The sequence below is a fragment of the Pocillopora damicornis genome, chromosome 4 (genome assembly GCF_964200805.1).
Source record: "Pocillopora damicornis chromosome 4, jaPocDami1.2, whole genome shotgun sequence".
NCBI lineage: Eukaryota > Metazoa > Cnidaria > Anthozoa > Scleractinia > Pocilloporidae > Pocillopora > Pocillopora damicornis.
In genome coordinates this window covers 1,899,935-1,916,838 of record NC_142673.1, presented here as the reverse complement: position 1 = coordinate 1,916,838, position 16,904 = coordinate 1,899,935, and the positions used below count along the sequence as shown (strand labels likewise).

The window sequence follows — 16,904 nt, the reverse complement described above, 5'->3', positions numbered from 1 at the left end:
TTTTTGAACCTTGAATAAATAGGAAAACGTAAATATTTTGAAAAATGCCAAAATAAAGGTGTGTTTTCTTGGTGAAAATAAATTGATCTTATCCTTGCTTCGACGGCGGGTTGCTCAGTTCAGGTAATTTACCTTAAATAAATAATGATTAAACATCTTTAGCCAATAGAAATTTCGCACACTTCAGATGAAATATAACTCCTGGAAATATAATATCATTAGCGTTTGCGAGCTAAGATCTTAAAAATGCTGTCCTTTCTCGTTGCTTTAGCTGTAATTACTTGGCCAGGATGTCTTGGCTCCAATAATGTGTACAATCTTAATGAACGGGACTTCGAAGGGTACATCCGGGACAAAGACATAATGCTGGTAGATTTTTACGCGCCTTGGTGAGTTGTACATGAAAACTTATTGACATTTAGAATCGTGCATTAAACGCTTGACTGCGTTCGCTAGCTTACGATATTGTTGACTGGTACAAACGAACATCTTCTTTAAAGGGCGTTTTCCTTCCCTTTATTTATCTATTCCAATTCAAATATTGTTAAAAGACAAATTAAGAGGTTTGTCATGCAAATGAGTTATTAAAAGTGCTCTCGCTTTCAATGCTGTTTCTTCGTGTTTGATGAAGAATTATGCGTTTTTCACAGCCATTAGATGGGACTTTATGTATTTTCGTTCGTAGTTCTAACGGAGTGTAAGAAACATGTTTCTTCTCCAAGTTAATAAACAGGCGGCAGGTAGATGGTCTTTCATCACATCCTTGTTTTGAAGAGTTAGAATGACATCGTGGGCGTCAATTCCAATGTTTTAGGAACATAGAAAATTCACGACAATGTCCGGAGAGCACAAAAAAAACACAACTCTATGAGATCTTACCTGCAAACTGTAGACTCCAAAAAAAAATCATTAACTTCAAACATAACTGTTGTTTTAGTGACATGTGTTGTTGTTATTGGAGTCATTTTATCAATTATGTCAAGCTCTTTTTCAGTCGAGTGAATAGTTTTCTTGACATTTATGAGTGGAGACCATTCAGATCAAAGCAGAATCACGGGTGAATGTGACCCCACATTTTTCTCTACCTGTCTTTTTTATTCCTTTCAATCTATGATCATGCACAGACTTGAAATGATCAGCCACCGTTTTGTTAATGGTGAAAGGAAAGATGGATTCGGCTGAGGTGTTTTACGACTTTGTCACCTCCCAATCCAGATAATTTAGTGAGGTTTTTGGGAAGCTACGTTCGTGAAACACAATTGAATGTATGGGAATATGTTACGATAAGAAGAATTGCAGCCTCCCAAATTAATAATCATATAGTCCAAATAAGGTGGGATCGAGGATGTATACACGCTACCGAGACATGTCAATGGTACGTTTCGTTCAAGCGCGGATTTTTGTGTTGTTTTGTTTTGTGTTTTAGAGTTTAGAGGGTGGGAAGTGACCTCAAGGGTATTATTTCTCGTCAAGCAATTGTTTTATCTTAACTTCCGCAGATCATTAACTTTTCAGTAGCTTGACATTGATTTTATCTCTATCAGGTGTACGCATTGTAAAGAACTGAGTCCCGAGATTGATGCAGCCGCTGACCAACTCGCCTCAAAGAATATGTATGTGTTTGCAAAGGTGAGTTCACCGTGCTTAGTACGTATGGGGAGGGGAGGGGGTCGTGTGCGATGTGAAATGTTGCTGCTTAAGGCGAAAATGCGGCTATGATGCATTCTAGCTTGGCACTAAATAGTTTGCCAGTTAACTTATATTTAGCTATCTATTCATTGTTTCATGCTTAAGTATATTTATTTTATTCATTTTCTTATTTATTCTCTTGAAAGGTGGACTGTGTCAACGATGGCAAACAGTTGTGTCAGCGGTTTAACATACAGGGTTATCCCACAATTAAGTTGTTCAAGTATGGTCAATACGTTGGAGATTATGTTGGACAGCGAGACAGAGGTTAGTGAGTGAAGAGAGTAGTTACTATTCACTGCGTCGATGAAGGCTAAGAGGAAACTTCTATGATCGACATTGTGACAGTGGAAATCGTGAACATATCATAAGTAATAAACCCTTGCAATATATTTTACTCTGCGCAGGCTCACTGATGCAGTATGTGGATTCGGTGGCCTCGACGTTCTCGCAACGTGCACCGCTGGTCAACAGTTTGGCTACACCTTTGGCTCAGTCAATTAACTACAGGCCTCACGCTCAATTATTAGCTTCGCACCATGCTCCTGCAATTCAGACAGCAGCCGCGGCCGCTGCGCCGACTTTCGCCAATCAAGCAAACATGCACGCGAAGAACCCTTCTCTTATGAACTCGTTTTACGGCGCGTCAGCGCATGCGCATCATCCAGCTAACCTGGCCGCTTTTCTGGGCAAGCAACAAGCGAGCCCAGACTCTTTGCAGTCGAAATTTGGTAGTTTGTCGTCACTCGACATTTATAGAGCTAAACTTAAAATGATCGCAGCCTACAAGAACTATCAGCGTCGCCTTAAAGAGTACAGAATGAAACTGACGGCAAGTAAAGCAAACGTGAATCCCAATCCGCAAGCTTTTCCGGGCGCGGTAACCCATCCGCCTCGCCCCGGTGTAAATGCATTCGCTCAGCCCCAGCCTTATCGCGGGTATTATCGACCAGAGGCCCTGGCAGCCCAGAATGTGCAGATCAACCGTGCGTATCCCCAAGCTGGATACGGTGTGAATACCATGGGTTATCCCAACCAGTTTGGTAGTCCTTACGGATATCAAGCTATGGCCAGTAGTCCGTATTACAGAAGTAAAATGGGTCACGGGAAAGAGCAGCATCTTGGGAAGCAAAGGAGACCTGCACCGCGCCCTGCTGCTGTCAGAAAACCTGCCTACAACCGTCGACCTGGTACAGCTCGAGTCAACAGCCAGGCAGCTTATTATAACAATCAACAACACCAGCGACAGCAGCCATTTAAACAAGGTTCCCGGCAGCAATACTACCGACAGCCAAAACAACAGAGACAACAGTTCACACAGAAGTCACAACAGCAGTTTCAACAGGAGCCACAGCAAAACCAGCAGCAACAGCAATTTCAACAGGAGCCACAGCAAAACCAGCAGCAACAGCAATTTCAACAAGAGCCCCAGCAACACCAGCAAAAACAACAACAACAGCTTCAACAAGAGCCACAACAACAATTTCAGCAAGAGCCACGAAAACAATTTCAGCAAGAGCCACAGAGAGACCAACAAACCTACAAGCAGCAGCAGGTACTTCCGCTCGGTATTAATTCTGAAACTCGGCTCTAATTTCAGGTGCCTCAAAATACATACCTCAATGAAAAAAATACATAGAATATAAGCTATAAGAAAAAGGCCCTCGAATTCAAGCGACTGTTAAAGGCTTAGGAACACCGATGTTCCGAACGATTCAATCCAAAGATTGATTTCTTTGTAACTTTCCATGTCTGTTTGATTTGCAGCAGGCTCAACCTGAGGAGAAGTTTCCTTTATCTCTCCCTGAACAGCCAAGCAGTGCGCCATCAAAACCAGACACTTCAGCTCTGAAAGATCTGAAAGCAGACATTGAGAGCGCCATCCAGGATGCCCTTAGGAATGCTGTGTCAAAAAGTGCACAGAAGGCTAAGCCCAGTGAGGAGGTACACGTTGATGGTGAAAGGGCTAAGCCCCAGGTCCCTGCAGCGTCTCCTGAACAAGTGGGATCTGGTTCTGGGGTCCAGACACAAAATACACCCCACCAGGGTAGCACTGAGGATGCTATGACTGGCGAGACCCACAGTGGTAGTGGGTCGGGTTTAAAACCTGAATCCCGGTGAAGAGCTAAACTAAGAGGCGAGAGACACCTAACGTTATTCCGAGTATGGAACAAGGATGTTTTTAAACCCAAAATTGCTCTCTGATTTTCAGTGAAGAATTCACTTCACCCTGGATTCATTAGTGACATTTCTTTTGGCGTATCCAGGTTCAATGTTCCTATCAAATCAATCTGCAGGTGGGAATCGTTTGAACGTGATAGTCTTCGATCCAGTGTCGTTATTTGGTCCATCGAAAAATCAATGAAATGCGTTAGAAAAGAAATATAATAATTTTATCAGTATGGAGACTTGTTGGCTCGACTGATAGCAATTCCTTGTCTTTTCGTCACTGATTAAAACAATTTCCTTCCTCTCTCTCGTGTTGCGGAAGAAAACAGAAATAAACTATGAAGAATTAAAACGGCCACACTGCTAATTATAAATCCAATAAAATCATATTTTGTAAAAGTCGGAGTACAAATGGAAATAAAATTATTTTTTTATTAATCAGTGTTCCTTATAAATGTATTGGAAAGTTATTTAGCATATGTTTTCCAAAGAGTTTCAATGTGAATGATTCCCAATCAACCCGCTATACCCAAACATCAGTATGCATATTCTCCATACTGTTCTCTGTACACATCTTAAGAAGCTGACCAGGAGAAATTGTTCGGCAATCAAGAGCTACCCAAGTTGGTGATCATTTCCTTTATTACAGTTACCTTAATATTTGATTCAGGGGTTAACGAATAATCTTTCCAGGACTCGGCAACAGACACGAGGCGTTGCGCTGCACACGCTGACGACATCACTGTGCTTCTTAAATACTCAGATGATCACACGAAATTAAACCAGCTCAATGGGGAACCCAGTTTCGGATTGGTACAAAAATGGGAATTGTCTCCAAGATAAGGTCTCCGTGTATCCCAAGGAAAATTCGCGATATTGAGTTCTCCAGCTTGTGCAGAAAAGTCGCGTTTAATATCGATATCGAAAAGCTTGAGTATTTTTATTTGGCAAACTCGAGAAGACGAAAACAGACAAAATCCTTGCAAACAAAGTCAAATAAGAGCAGTTTTAGATCAATCAGTTGATAGATCTTTTAATTATCCGCCCATTTCACGGGATGCACATGATATGACTGTGATTTTCCATGCAACCTGGGTGACCTTTGCCCTCGTAGTACCGACATTTGATTCGTCCATTTCACTGACTTGTGTTTGAGCTTATTTTAACTCAAATAATTTTATGTGTATCACAGTGTGAGAAACCCACCCTTGACAACTACTTTTTTCTTGACACTGAGTTGATTTTTACTATCACTAAGATAGACGAATTCTACATTACCTGAACAGGTCACTTGTTTGATAATCAAATCACCGACAGGTTGAAATTTAATTCCATAGTTAAACAAAACTACACACCTGTCGTAGGCAATCACCGTGAGAGAAACGATATACAGTAAACAGATATAAGACATACACGCAACGTGATAGTCAATAGAACAAGAACGTGAAGTAGAAAACATTTCTGGCCTGATTTTATGATGGTAAATCAGTGAAAAATTTGCAAAACCAGATCTTTGGTGAAATAATACCGGTAATTTTGTGGGTGATACCACATTGATCCCATTACTTACACTTCGAATAACGTGATGCAATACAAAAACTACTCATTGATTGGCGGAGGCGACGACATTAACCAATCAGAGTGCTCGAATATGACATATGAAGGGTAGAATGTGGAGTGCCTTAAATAAATATTTCGATTTTCTCGTAAATCGCACCCGAATTCCTCAAACAAGTGAACAATGATTACGGCTATACTTTCCATAGCCTTGTCCCTTGTAGGGACAATTTTTGGCGCTCCAGCCGATCCAGTCTTCAAATTGACTGACAACGATTTTGACCATTTTTTGAAAGACAAAGAGACAATGTTGGTGGACTTTTATGCACCTTGGTAAGTTTTGATTTTTATTTTCTGGTCCGTGCTCACAACATAACTGAAAAATGAAGAAGTAGTAAACAAAGAATTTCATGGGCAAATTTTTAGAAAGACATAATCAGTGGTTGTTTCCTAAGTACACGGCTCAAACCTAGAGCGTCTATTTTAAGACAAACGGGTGATAAAGAATCAAGTTGTTTATAAGTTTACGGATGAGTTGTATGACAGGTAGGACATTTATATATGTCACAAAAGTTTTCGTCTGGCTTATGATTTATTTTTTCCTCGATAAGAGTTAATCTTACTTGTCATTGGTGTTTCTAATGCATATTTTGACGAACTGTTATAACATTTTATTGCACTCAAAACATTTCCATTTTACCTCTTTAAAAGAAAATCGATTGAATTCCGAATTCTGTCTGTAACAAAGTCACTCCTTGACGCCGTGTTCTTCGCCACTACCAATAAGAAATTATTCTAACCAAATTAGCTTGTATCTTAAGTGATAACTCAGTCCCCTCCCGACCTTTAACGTTTCTTGTTCAAAAAGGGATAGTGCCACTAAAACAAGGAACCAGTAAAAACAAATGACAATGTAATCCACCCCTCCCCCTCAGGTGCAGCGACTGTGCCAGATTAAAGCCTGAGTTCGACAAAGCCGCAAATGATTTTGCTCGGAAGGGAAAATTTGTTTTCGCTAAGGTTTGTATTGTTACTTTACTTAGAGCTATAGAAATCTAGTGCAAGGCCCCTACAGCCATATGCAGTGCAGAGATGAAGAAGGGCATGAGAGTGGGCGAGTACTCCTTCCAGACCACTGCTCCATCTTCATAGACAGCTTAGCTCTTCATAGAACTTAAGATTATAGCTTTCCCCCTCATCAAAAGCCTATTCAACACGATTTCTCAAGAGATATTGTGATACGAGTACCATATTTGCCTGATACGAAAGATAGAACTCAGGCCTCCTAAAGAATCGATTACTGTTCTGAACAGATTGATTGCTTCGGCGAGGGAAGAAGCATCTGCGAAAACAGATTCAATGTACACAGCTGGCCTCAATTGAAAGTTTTCCGCCGAGGGCAATATGCGGGAGAATACAGCGGAAACCAAGACAAAGGTAGGTCTGTAAGGCGTGTTAATGGTGCCCGAGTGTCTTCGTTACTCATGTTCTCTTAATTAGTCAGCGGTGATGCTAATCATTATATTTTAATCAAGATAAGTATATCGTACTTATAAAAGATATTTCAAAAGATCTACTTCACTCTTTGATTAAATTTTCCTTTTCTTTTCCAGCTTCTATTGAAAGATTTGTGAGCAGCCTTATTAAACAAAAAGTGCCAGATAATATTGGTCAGGACCAACCCCAGGAAAACCCGTCGGCAATCAAAGAGAACCCGTATGGCCCCTGGTACCAAAACGGATGGACTTATACGGCAGTGAGTCCTGGAAATGTCCCTTATCAGAACCCACCCGGCTGGAAAAGAGGATAAGGCTGAAAATATCCCCAAAAGAAATTAACACTTAACATAGACCCGCAGCAATTTATGAGAGCCTAATGATCAATGGCTACAGCAGTTCATACATGGAAAAGAGGTCTAGTTTCCGTGTTAAACCATATTATTTCAACCATATTATACGCAGTCGCTGAACTTGTTAAAATGTTGCATTTTGAAGCGTGCTAGTAATGAGAAAATTGTATGCTTTTTGTAAAAATTAATCGAGGGAAGATATTCCTTTCCTCTTAAGCCTGTTTATCTACTTTCGAACAATTTATTCCAACACTAGCATTACTTTAAAGTGAAAGTATTTCAAATGAATTTCTCTGGAATGAAAAATTTCAACTTGTCAAAAAGTGTGCTAAGTTTGTTTTGTTTAATTAAGATTTGAAATGGCCCCTGATATTGAGGCATCAAGAACACTTACTCTTACTCGTTACAAAATGGACGTTTGAACGTGTGAAAATTAATTTTTTTCTTCTAAATCTGCCGTAAATCTGCCATAAATAGAGCAGCAGAAAAACTAGTGGCAACGGAGCTGTACAAAAATTTGGTGTTGATTTACTGAAAAGCATACAATTTACAGAGTAGAGACTATTCTTGCAAGGAGTGAAAGCAACTAAAATAGACAAGAATCCAGATGAAGCAGATTCTAATCTCATTTCAGATCTGGAAGACATGTTAGGTTTCATAACTAATAAATTTGTTTCCATGAAGATCACATTCGACTGAACCAGAACAAATTTATCATTTTTAACGTGGAGCACTCTACAACTTGAGTCAAACCAATTTGTAGGTCTTCCTGACACCCTAAGACCTAAAGTGCTTCGGTAAATCAGAGATGAATGTGAATCCAGGGATTGATGACCTGCGCATCTTTCACGGCGTTAGGGCGTACGGCCGCGCACAGAGTTTTAACTTCAACAGACAATTAAGACAGGCAGAGATTTTGCGTTTAATTAGCTGATGACAATAGGGAGGGGACTGAGTTATCACTTAAGACACAAGCTAATTTGGTTAGAATAATTTCTTATTAGTAGTAGATAATAGAGGATTATTATCGCCACGTTGGAATTTCCCGAGGACGGTGAAAATGGCGGGAAATATAAATGCCGAAATTGAGGCTTGTTTGATAACAAAAACTTACAGCTAAGAGCAAAAACTCAGAAAATTTAATATACTCTGTGCAATTTCAAGCCATCAGAAAACATAGCGCAAAATCTAAACGAACATTTTAAACACAATGTCTTAAGTGAAAAATTATGTTTAATCTGGTTTGAGCAAACAAGACTACAAAACAGCCCCATAACTAGTTGACTGGAAGTTCTACCTCCAGTTCAAATAAGACGATTTTTATAAAAGTTATATTTTCAATGCACAACATTTCGACGTACCAGGAAAACGTGTAGTATTCCTGTAACATAGCCTCTCTAGTTCTAAATTTATCTTATTCTAAGCAAATTTAATTTATTTGGGTTCTAAGTAAAAGACGAGAAATGAAGAAAAAACCTGTTGACGGAATCACAAATATGCATTCTTTCAATGCAAAAATAGAAAACCAACAAACGAAAAAAGGTAGTCTGTAAAAGCTTGTTGTGTCCGCAGGTCCAGTCTGAGATGGAAAAGTAAAACAGAACGATGAAAAATTAATTAGATAATGATAAGAGGAATAAGAAATATGATGAGTGCAATTCCCAAACCAAACTTTGAAGCGAGACTGTGAAAAATTCTTTTTAGGTTTAATAGTTACATGTAAAGAGGTTCGATTTTCCCCCTTTCGGCATTCACTTTTCCGTTTTTCATACCACAGAAAAGCAGTTTCTAGTTTTTCCTACTCACTTGTCTAAATAAATGCCAACCACTATTTCATGCCCGTTTAGATCATAGCCCTCGATGTATTTTCGAATTTGAACCATTTTTATGCCGGTTTTCCGTTTCCTGTTAGACTAGGAAGCCTCTCTAAATATAAGTTGGTGGTGATTGAGCAACCGATTTAGATTTATTATCGTCCCGAGAAAAAATTCTAGAACAATTGTTTCAGTACTGGCCTTACCAAGTTTCATTAGACATCCAAGATCGTCACTCCAATGGCGACAATCTGACCATCACTACACCACTCGGGTTTACAATGGCATGGAAGCTTCCCATGAATGTCCCAAGTTCCTTGTGTTCAAACAGGTCACGTGCCTTAGCTTTCTCAGCACTTAACCCAACCTGAAGGAAAAAAAAAACATAATTACTTCAGTCTATTAAATAATATGTTTTTATCTTTGATAACCTTCAACTCTTTGGGGACATTTTGTAAAGCAACATCATTAATACAATTACTCTTTGTTACTAACCAATTTAAAACTTGCTTCCATAGTTTCAGGGGTAGACTCTGAGTGTGAAAATAACACCACAGCAACTGATCCATCAGACAAGGGCCGTGCCCAGATCTCTTGATTTCCATCCTGAAATAGCAAACAATAACATGGCATCTAAACCCAGTATGCATAATCTCCATACTACAGTAAATTTTCCTGGGGAGCTGACAAAGATAATTTGTTTAACAATCAAGAGCTTCTTTAGTTGGCGATAATTCCATATAGTCTTGTGACTTTAATGATTCAGGGGTGATATTATAAAGAGAAATTAGACGCTAGTCTCTCTTAAGGGTTAACGAAAAACATACAATAAAGCATTCAATGAGCTCAAATTCATAAGATTGTTTGAGAGAATGATCAGCATGAAATCATACCAGCATGTCAGCAACTCATAACTAATACCCTAAAGAGCTGAAGATATGAATTCCTTACCAGCAGAACTCTCCTTCCCATTCTCCCCAGTTTGTCCTGATTGACAGCTATCACATCACTGAAAAATAAACAAGAATGGGTTTCTTTAAGTAACTGTGTGACTGACTGATTGATGGCTGGCCCTGTTTTGAGGTTGGCAAATACATTTAACCATTAAACTATTACCTCTCAAGAAAACATTTTCCAAATTTTAGCAGTTTTAGCTGCAATTTTATTAACTTATCAGAAAAACTCTTAGCTCCCAAATTATACATAAATTATTCTGTATACAGAGTTAATTAAGAAGTCTCCAATTTACCCATTTTGAAGGATTTCTTTTGCCCATGGTGCAATGTTACGAAGATCAGTGGACATAATTAGGGGCTGAAAAAAGTCAAATCACATTGATTCAGTTCACAACCACAGTTGATAGCCTTGAGATCATCTGATTTTAAACTATGAATACAATAGAAACCAATTAACTCAAACTCCCTGCTAACTCCAACAAAATCTGATGGATTTGAGACCATTTTTGAATCATTTACTGAAGCTAACTTGAACTTAGTTAACTCAAACTCCCTCTTAACTCAGACTAATTTTAATTTTCCCTAGTTCCAATTTACCATGATAACTCACACTTAAGTAAAAAGGTCATTAAAATGTCTGAACATGGCTGGTTGACATATCCAGTATCTAGATTACATTCACCTTGACTTCCCAGACTAAACAGTCACATCAAAAAGTTCATTTAAACAAACTGAATGTGCCAAAATGACTATTGATTGTAAAAGAATGGTAAAACCATGATTCCTTATTAATCATTAACAGGATAATTCAAATTCAAATTTCATCCTGATTAACTAGAGCCCCAATGTAACTTGCCTTATTTTTCATTTCCCTTAGGAGTTTGAGTTAGTGTGGTTCTATTGTATTTGTGATGTATTTGTGACAAAGCTAATAATAAACTTTAATAATAATTAATAAAACTTTAATGAACTTTAATATATTTTAGTGACAAAGCATCATATAAAATATTTCAACTTCTTCCCTTACTTATTCTGTCCTTGTGTAAGAGCTATCAAAATCACTGTTTGCCTAATTGTTCAAGTAAAATACACTATTCATCTATATAAAAGATACTTACAGATGCCATAACAGACCACAGAGCAAACTGTGCCTTTGACTGTTCAAAACTTAAACTGAAATCACCAATAATGAGCTGAAATAGAACAGCATACATTCAAATAAATTCAGATTTTCAATAATCCTGATATGAATCTAAAATCAATAACAGGATCAATTTATAAATCAAGCTCAACTACACCTGGGATAGGCATAAGCATAACCTTGAACACTCTGCATCCAGAGACATTTTTTTTTATCGCAATAGCTTTTAGCTACTCCTCATACACCAGAAGATGAGTGAGATATCAGGATTAACTGTCCCCCTAATGTGGCTGTGAGGAATCAGAAACTCCTTAAAATCATTTTTTTCCTTTTTTTTTTCTTTTTTTCAGTGTAGCTGTGGTAATTAAATCATTTTATTCTCTTCACCATATCAGGGTCATTCCAGTTTCCTGGTCCTGCAACTGGAATCATTTCATCTTGATGGTCACCATACCACTTAACAATTGATGTAACACTTTGCCAAGAATCCTGTAGAAAAATAATTAGGAACAAGATTAGCATATGTGTATTAGTATGTGAACTATTTCAGTTTATATGCTTTGTTTATAAACACAGTACCTGTATGTCATCGTAGTTCCTCCACAAATTACAGTTTTCAGCTATCCATGTGTAGTTAGGCTGTAAAATTAACACTGCATGTCATTTAATAGTCACATATAGCTTACATTACCAGTCTATTACTTTTAATTATAGTTTATATGTGTACATTTTCTATCAAATTGAGCAAGACATAATAATTTATATTTTTCATAAAGGCTCTGTATTCTTGAAAAGTAACAATGAGATCACAAATGTTCATCTCACACAACTTCCTCCTAGGCACGGAAGTTAACTTTGTGCACCAAGAAAAATATAGTAACAATGAAGTCTATCCTCACTGTTTTCTTTGCACTTTGATAGGCAGGCCAGCTGCAGGAAAATACTATTGGTCTGCCTGTGTTGTTAAGGGCTTTAGTAACCATTGGGTAACCTGTATCCATTTTGTCAGGGTCACTATAGCAACCGTCCAGCTTTAAGTAATCAACTCCCCAGCCTGCAAATGTCTGAAAAGGAATCACTGAGTAAATTAAAGGGAATATAGCCTGCTTAAAGGTTATTACAAATTAATCTATAAAAATGTATTTTGAAAAAGATATACAGAGCCCGTAAGGGTCAAAAATATTCTACACAGCACTTTAACCCTTTAGACTCTAATATCAGTATGCATATTCTCCATACTGTTCTCTATACATTTCCAAATGTACTGGCAAGGAGAATTTGTTTAACAATCAGTCGTTTCTTTAGTAAGTGATCATTTGCTTTATTCTCATAACTTGAGTGTTTGATGCAAGGATGATGTTGTGGAGAGAAATTTGGATGCTAGTCACTCTTAAGGGTTAAAGGATAAAGAAAAAAATATAGATGCAATGGTCACTTGAAGTGTGAACAGACAAAAGTAAGGTCACCTCTCACTAGTGCTGTTCTGAACCTAAAATAACTTATTGGTAGCAACAAACAACAAACAGTTAACTTACATCCATGTCTTGTTGAATGTGATCAATGGTTCCTGGATATCCTGCACAAGTTTTTGTTCCATAATCTGAAGAATTGTAAGAAAAAAATGTTTTGACCAATTGTAAAGTTTGTGAAGTGAATAAGGAACAAATTATATATAATATCTTTACAGATGGTCTTCAATTCTTTAACTCCTTGAAGTTATCAACATATTACTTTCTCCCAATAATATCCATACATTACCCAACAAACAGGTAATGAGAAGACTCAAACTTATCAGGCGATAGTTGTTATCTTGATCTAACACCAAATTCTTTTACCTAGCATTGAAGTGTGTTCAAAGCAGCTAGAGAGAGGGGAGGGGAGGGGGGGGGTTGACAATCAGATCTTGGGAGTTAAAATATAAATTGCTACCTGCATATATTCCCAGCTTTAAACCTTTAGAGTGAATCTAAAATTAAAATACAAACAATTTTAGAGAAAAGTTGGTCTATCTCTTTTAAAACTAAGAGAAAAACACAACAAGAAAGCAACAATCCCACCAAATTTGAATTTTTAACAACCTTAAAAGCACTATAACAAACTTACAAAGTCAGCAAGAGCTTTCATTCCACTTGGAAATCTGCTAGGATCAGGTTGAAGCTGGCCATCAGCCGTTCGGTTGTGAGACATCCAACAATCCTACAAATCAAAGAGACTTTCATGAAGTTTCAACAAATTTTAGCGAGGGTAATACAGAAAACCCAGAATTAGAGATTCAAAATTGAGTACAATGCAAGGGCAGACTTAATCCTTCTAATGTCATCACTGATAAACCACCTAAGTGCTAAACATGACAGAAAACCAGAAAGTAAAGCAATGTGAATGTAAAATCATGTTTGTCAAAGATATGTTTGTGAATTGAAATCTCTCAACAGCAAGATTACAACTCTTTACCTTCTAATCATTCTGAGTTACCTGTAATTGCCTATCTGGTAATAAATCTATACAACACTTATTAAATTCATGGAGAACACTTCATCCCAATACATTAGAACCAACAAAATAATTGGTCCAAATAGTCTTTCCTCGCAATCAGATCTCTGAAATTTTTCAAGTAAACCAAGCAACAAATGATGATAAATTTAAGCCAAAAATTATCAAACCTTACATCAATAGATACATATTTATAGCCAACATCCTTAAAACCATCCTCAGCCATGCGAGTTGCCATATCCATGAATAATTTTTCACTGAAAAACAAACACTAAAAACACTGAAAACAGTAAAAGCAACAAAAAAATTTTAAACCATACCAAACTTCTCCATATTATAGATCAGCAAGGGTTTCAGATAAAAAATACTGCTGGTTAACCCCCACCAATAAGACTTTCCATTGCCATCTGTTTAGCAGCTGCCATCAAACTCTCATGTTTGAGTTTTGCCCTACAACACAGCTGCCTATTGCATTATCAGTAGCCACTTACCGAAAAATTTATGGACACCCCACTCAAAGGTAGTCAAAACTAGATAAAATTAAAGGAAAAAAACTAACCCATCCTTTGTTTTTAAGGACTGTTAATAAATGTAAACCAACAAATCAAGCAGTTACCCAATGCAGTTGTCTGGGTCATTTTTGCAGTCTGTGTTACAACGGAATCTCTCCCAATCCATCCATCCCACTATAAAAGGAAAGAAATTCAGCTTTATTAATAAAAAAGGGTGTGGGCCAATAGAATGCATGTGATCCCTTCTCTGCCAGGTAAAAGTGATCATTTATATCTATAGCAATGGTCACAAACAACCTTATAAGCCCCCCTAGGGGTAGGACCTCTCATGGGAAAATCCTGTCTACATCCCTGATAAATCTCTAATGCCCTCTATATGGTGGAAAACGCCACCTTGTTCCCAGAAAACTCCGGGAGAATTTATTAATTATTTTGAGCTTCATCTTGTCTGTCAACACCTGTTCAAGTAAACACCTCTCCTGCAAAGAGTGACTCTTCTTTGACCGAGTTCCCTGCTACTGAAATTTAGCCATTTTGCCGAACACTTACCTAATCTTTGAAGCAAACAACTTCATGTTAATGTGGAAAAGATTTCCGTACAACCCCATACTATTTTTGAACAAAGCCGTTGTCTAAAAGGCAATCTGCTCAATAAAGTATAGGGCTTTTCGGAAATCTTGCCAGCTTTCAGTTGACTTCTAAATGAAGTTCAACAATTGAATTTGGTAACAAAACAACAAAGAACTTTAGGGGAAAGAAATCAGCTAGCCTCATGGTGCGATAGAAGAAGACGAGAGATTTTAGTCGAGGACACTTAACTAGCTGACTACAAGTCAGTGATCAGCTGAGTATCATGTGATATAGAACCAAAACTGATCTGTAAGACTCTGCCAAAAGTAGCCAAAAATTATCATATCAGCAACTCACTTGGTGGCGTTAAGGCTAGGCCATTGTTAAGAGACTCTGCAAAGAAGTTTTCCTGCCATGATGCCATATAAACAATCATAGAGAGCAAGCAAGACAATCTGAGCGCCATTTTGCTCCTCTCACATCGGAAGGTCACGCAGTCAGATTAACGCAATACTGGTCATCACGCCTGACTGGTCATATAACAGCAACTATAGGTGACCAAATAAATTCAGCCGATGTAACATATTTTCAATGAATAAATCCTTCTCAGCTAAAAAAAAAAAAAGTTAGAACACGGAAGATGCCGAGTGAAACCTTTTTTTCCACTTTCCGTATATGACTCTAGAGGCAGATCGTTTTCGCGTGACGTCGCTGAGAGATGGGGGCATTGGATTTTTGGTTTTGCGGTTTTGGCCATTTTTAGATCGGTTTTTCGGTTTTTGTACCCAAAAACTTCGGTTTTTGTGTTCATTGCGGTTGGCGGATTTTCCGTTTTTTAACATTTGGTTTTCGGTTTCCGCGAAAAATACTGACGGGTTTTCAGATTTGATATCCGATACGGTTTCCGGTTTTTCCCTATTTGACCTATTTGGGTTCCGGTTTCTCTTCGATCTGAGCGGCAATTACGCGCCTCCACTGATCTCTAATAGCCGCTAAAGGCAAATGTTATGGAGAGGAATGCATGACAAACCAATTGAAATATCGCAGGGATCACTAGGTAGCCTACGCGCAGCAGTATCCTCCCCCTCCCCAAAAGTAGGGGGGGAGGGGAGGGTACGGCCACACGTGGGGTACGGCTAAGCACGGAAAATTGCCAGAGTTTCGTCTTTATCTACGCCGCCTCGAAGTTGGTGACCAAGTTACAGGCCATATGTGACTGATTGATTCAACATTCCAATAGAATCTCCAAACTTTCAGGTCTTAGTTCGCAAATGGAAATGTTAGATTAGGGATTTTGGATGAAACTTTCCAGAGCTATAGCTTTTTGCGACTGCAAAATTGCAATCCTATTGAGGACTTAATGCGAATTTCCTTAATTCAACTAAGCTCCATTACCAGCTGCTGAGTTCGCAGAGATCACGCTCGAGGTCTTCGAGAGAGCAGCTGTTGATTTAAGCAGATACTAGAAGATACGAATGCCAAGTCCATGGCATTCATAAATCCTGTAATGAAATTAGTGTTGTTTACTCTGTATACTCCACTTGTCACCACCGTATCGGATCGATCAGAGTTTTAATAACTTGGATGCGAAAATGTATCGGTTTTGACAGTTTTGCATACGGTTTTCGGTTTTGATCGAATCTTTTTTCGGTTTTTCGGTATTGGATGATTTTTTTCAACGGTTTTGCGCTTTCTAATAGGCCCCAATGCCCCCCTCCTGAGGCACAGATCACATGAATCAAACCAAACCGTATTGAAAAATGCTCTTAGGTGTTTTCAAGAGGACTTTCAAAGTTGCCAGCTGATTTAGCGACTTTTTTGGCAACTGCAACATCCATCTCCTTCTTTTTCCATTCATCGTTGATTTCGTTTTCCTAGAATAAATTTGAAAGTTTTTTTTCTTGAGCCTTGAGGATATAATTGTAACGCCAGCCATGATTGTCATTTTGCTGAATTCACTAAGACTCCTTTTGTAGTCAACATACTCCTGATCAATTATAATCTCTTGGTTGTAACGATCGCATGTGATTCAGTTGTCGTGACAAAAATTTCTGAACGGTCTACTGGAAAAAAACTGGAACAACGCTTTTTCAGATGTTCATTATGGAATTTGGACACGTTGAGTGAGGGTCTCCCGGAAATGCAAGACCTGCATTT

At 38.2% G+C, this 16,904-nt stretch overlaps 3 protein-coding genes across 5 annotated transcripts; 2 read left to right on the top strand and 1 right to left on the bottom strand.

The window, feature by feature from the left end:
* The first annotated feature begins 183 nt into the window (after positions 1-183).
* On the top strand, positions 184-4,296 carry LOC149046425 (uncharacterized). 2 transcript variants are annotated; one of them, XM_089203234.1, is made up of 5 exons: positions 184-389; positions 1,545-1,629; positions 1,836-1,956; positions 2,097-3,244; positions 3,457-4,296. In XM_089203234.1, exons 1-5 carry the CDS (start codon positions 247-249, stop codon positions 3,808-3,810), a joined length of 1,851 nt encoding a protein of 616 aa, XP_089059360.1. In that variant the 5' UTR covers positions 184-246; the 3' UTR covers positions 3,811-4,296. The 2 variants fall into 2 exon arrangements, with proteins under 2 accessions (XP_089059360.1, XP_089059361.1); XM_089203235.1 differs by having other exon boundaries at positions 188-389; positions 3,460-4,296.
* Positions 4,297-5,218: 922 nt separating this feature from the next.
* Positions 5,219-7,587, top strand: LOC113672639 (protein disulfide-isomerase A3). Its single transcript, XM_027188946.2, has 4 exons — positions 5,219-5,748; positions 6,351-6,435; positions 6,729-6,852; positions 7,029-7,587. Exons 1-4 carry the CDS (start codon positions 5,600-5,602, stop codon positions 7,223-7,225), a joined length of 555 nt encoding a protein of 184 aa, XP_027044747.2. The 5' UTR covers positions 5,219-5,599; the 3' UTR covers positions 7,226-7,587.
* An 892-nt stretch (positions 7,588-8,479) lies between these two features.
* On the bottom strand, positions 8,480-15,584 carry LOC113672638 (alpha-N-acetylgalactosaminidase). 2 transcript variants are annotated; one of them, XM_089203232.1, is made up of 16 exons: positions 15,402-15,584; positions 15,105-15,295; positions 14,282-14,351; positions 13,841-13,922; positions 13,279-13,371; positions 13,105-13,141; positions 12,711-12,775; positions 12,075-12,239; positions 11,755-11,814; positions 11,563-11,664; positions 11,153-11,227; positions 10,328-10,392; positions 10,030-10,087; positions 9,574-9,684; positions 9,285-9,445; positions 8,480-8,843 (listed from the first exon to the last, which is right to left on the bottom strand). In XM_089203232.1, exons 2-15 carry the CDS (start codon positions 15,211-15,213, stop codon positions 9,311-9,313), a joined length of 1,227 nt encoding a protein of 408 aa, XP_089059358.1. In that variant the 5' UTR covers positions 15,214-15,295; positions 15,402-15,584; the 3' UTR covers positions 8,480-8,843; positions 9,285-9,310. The 2 variants fall into 2 exon arrangements, with proteins under 2 accessions (XP_089059358.1, XP_027044746.2); XM_027188945.2 differs by having other exon boundaries at positions 15,105-15,490.
* Positions 15,585-16,904: the final 1,320 nt, after the last annotated feature.

Excerpts from the sequence above, each read along its gene's own strand:
- LOC149046425 (XM_089203234.1), top strand. The coding sequence starts at position 247 with ATGCTGTCCTTTCTCGTTGCTTTAGCTGTAATTACTTGGCCAGGATGT. Across the intron at positions 1,630-1,835 it reads ATATGTATGTGTTTGCAAAG|GTGGACTGTGTCAACGATGG; the intron begins GTGAGTTCACCG and ends TTCTCTTGAAAG. Across the intron at positions 3,245-3,456 it reads AAACCTACAAGCAGCAGCAG|CAGGCTCAACCTGAGGAGAA; the intron begins GTACTTCCGCTC and ends TTTGATTTGCAG.
- LOC113672639 (XM_027188946.2), top strand. The coding sequence starts at position 5,600 with ATGATTACGGCTATACTTTCCATAGCCTTGTCCCTTGTAGGGACAATT. Across the intron at positions 5,749-6,350 it reads GTGGACTTTTATGCACCTTG|GTGCAGCGACTGTGCCAGAT; the intron begins GTAAGTTTTGAT and ends CCTCCCCCTCAG. Across the intron at positions 6,853-7,028 it reads CAGCGGAAACCAAGACAAAG|CTTCTATTGAAAGATTTGTG; the intron begins GTAGGTCTGTAA and ends TTTCTTTTCCAG.
- LOC113672638 (XM_089203232.1), bottom strand. The coding sequence starts at position 15,213 with ATGGCGCTCAGATTGTCTTGCTTGCTCTCTATGATTGTTTATATGGCA. Across the intron at positions 14,352-15,104 it reads CCTAGCCTTAACGCCACCAA|TGGGATGGATGGATTGGGAG; the intron begins GTGAGTTGCTGA and ends TTCCTTTTATAG. Across the intron at positions 11,815-12,074 it reads ATCAAAGTGCAAAGAAAACA|CCTAACTACACATGGATAGC; the intron begins GTGAGGATAGAC and ends TTAATTTTACAG.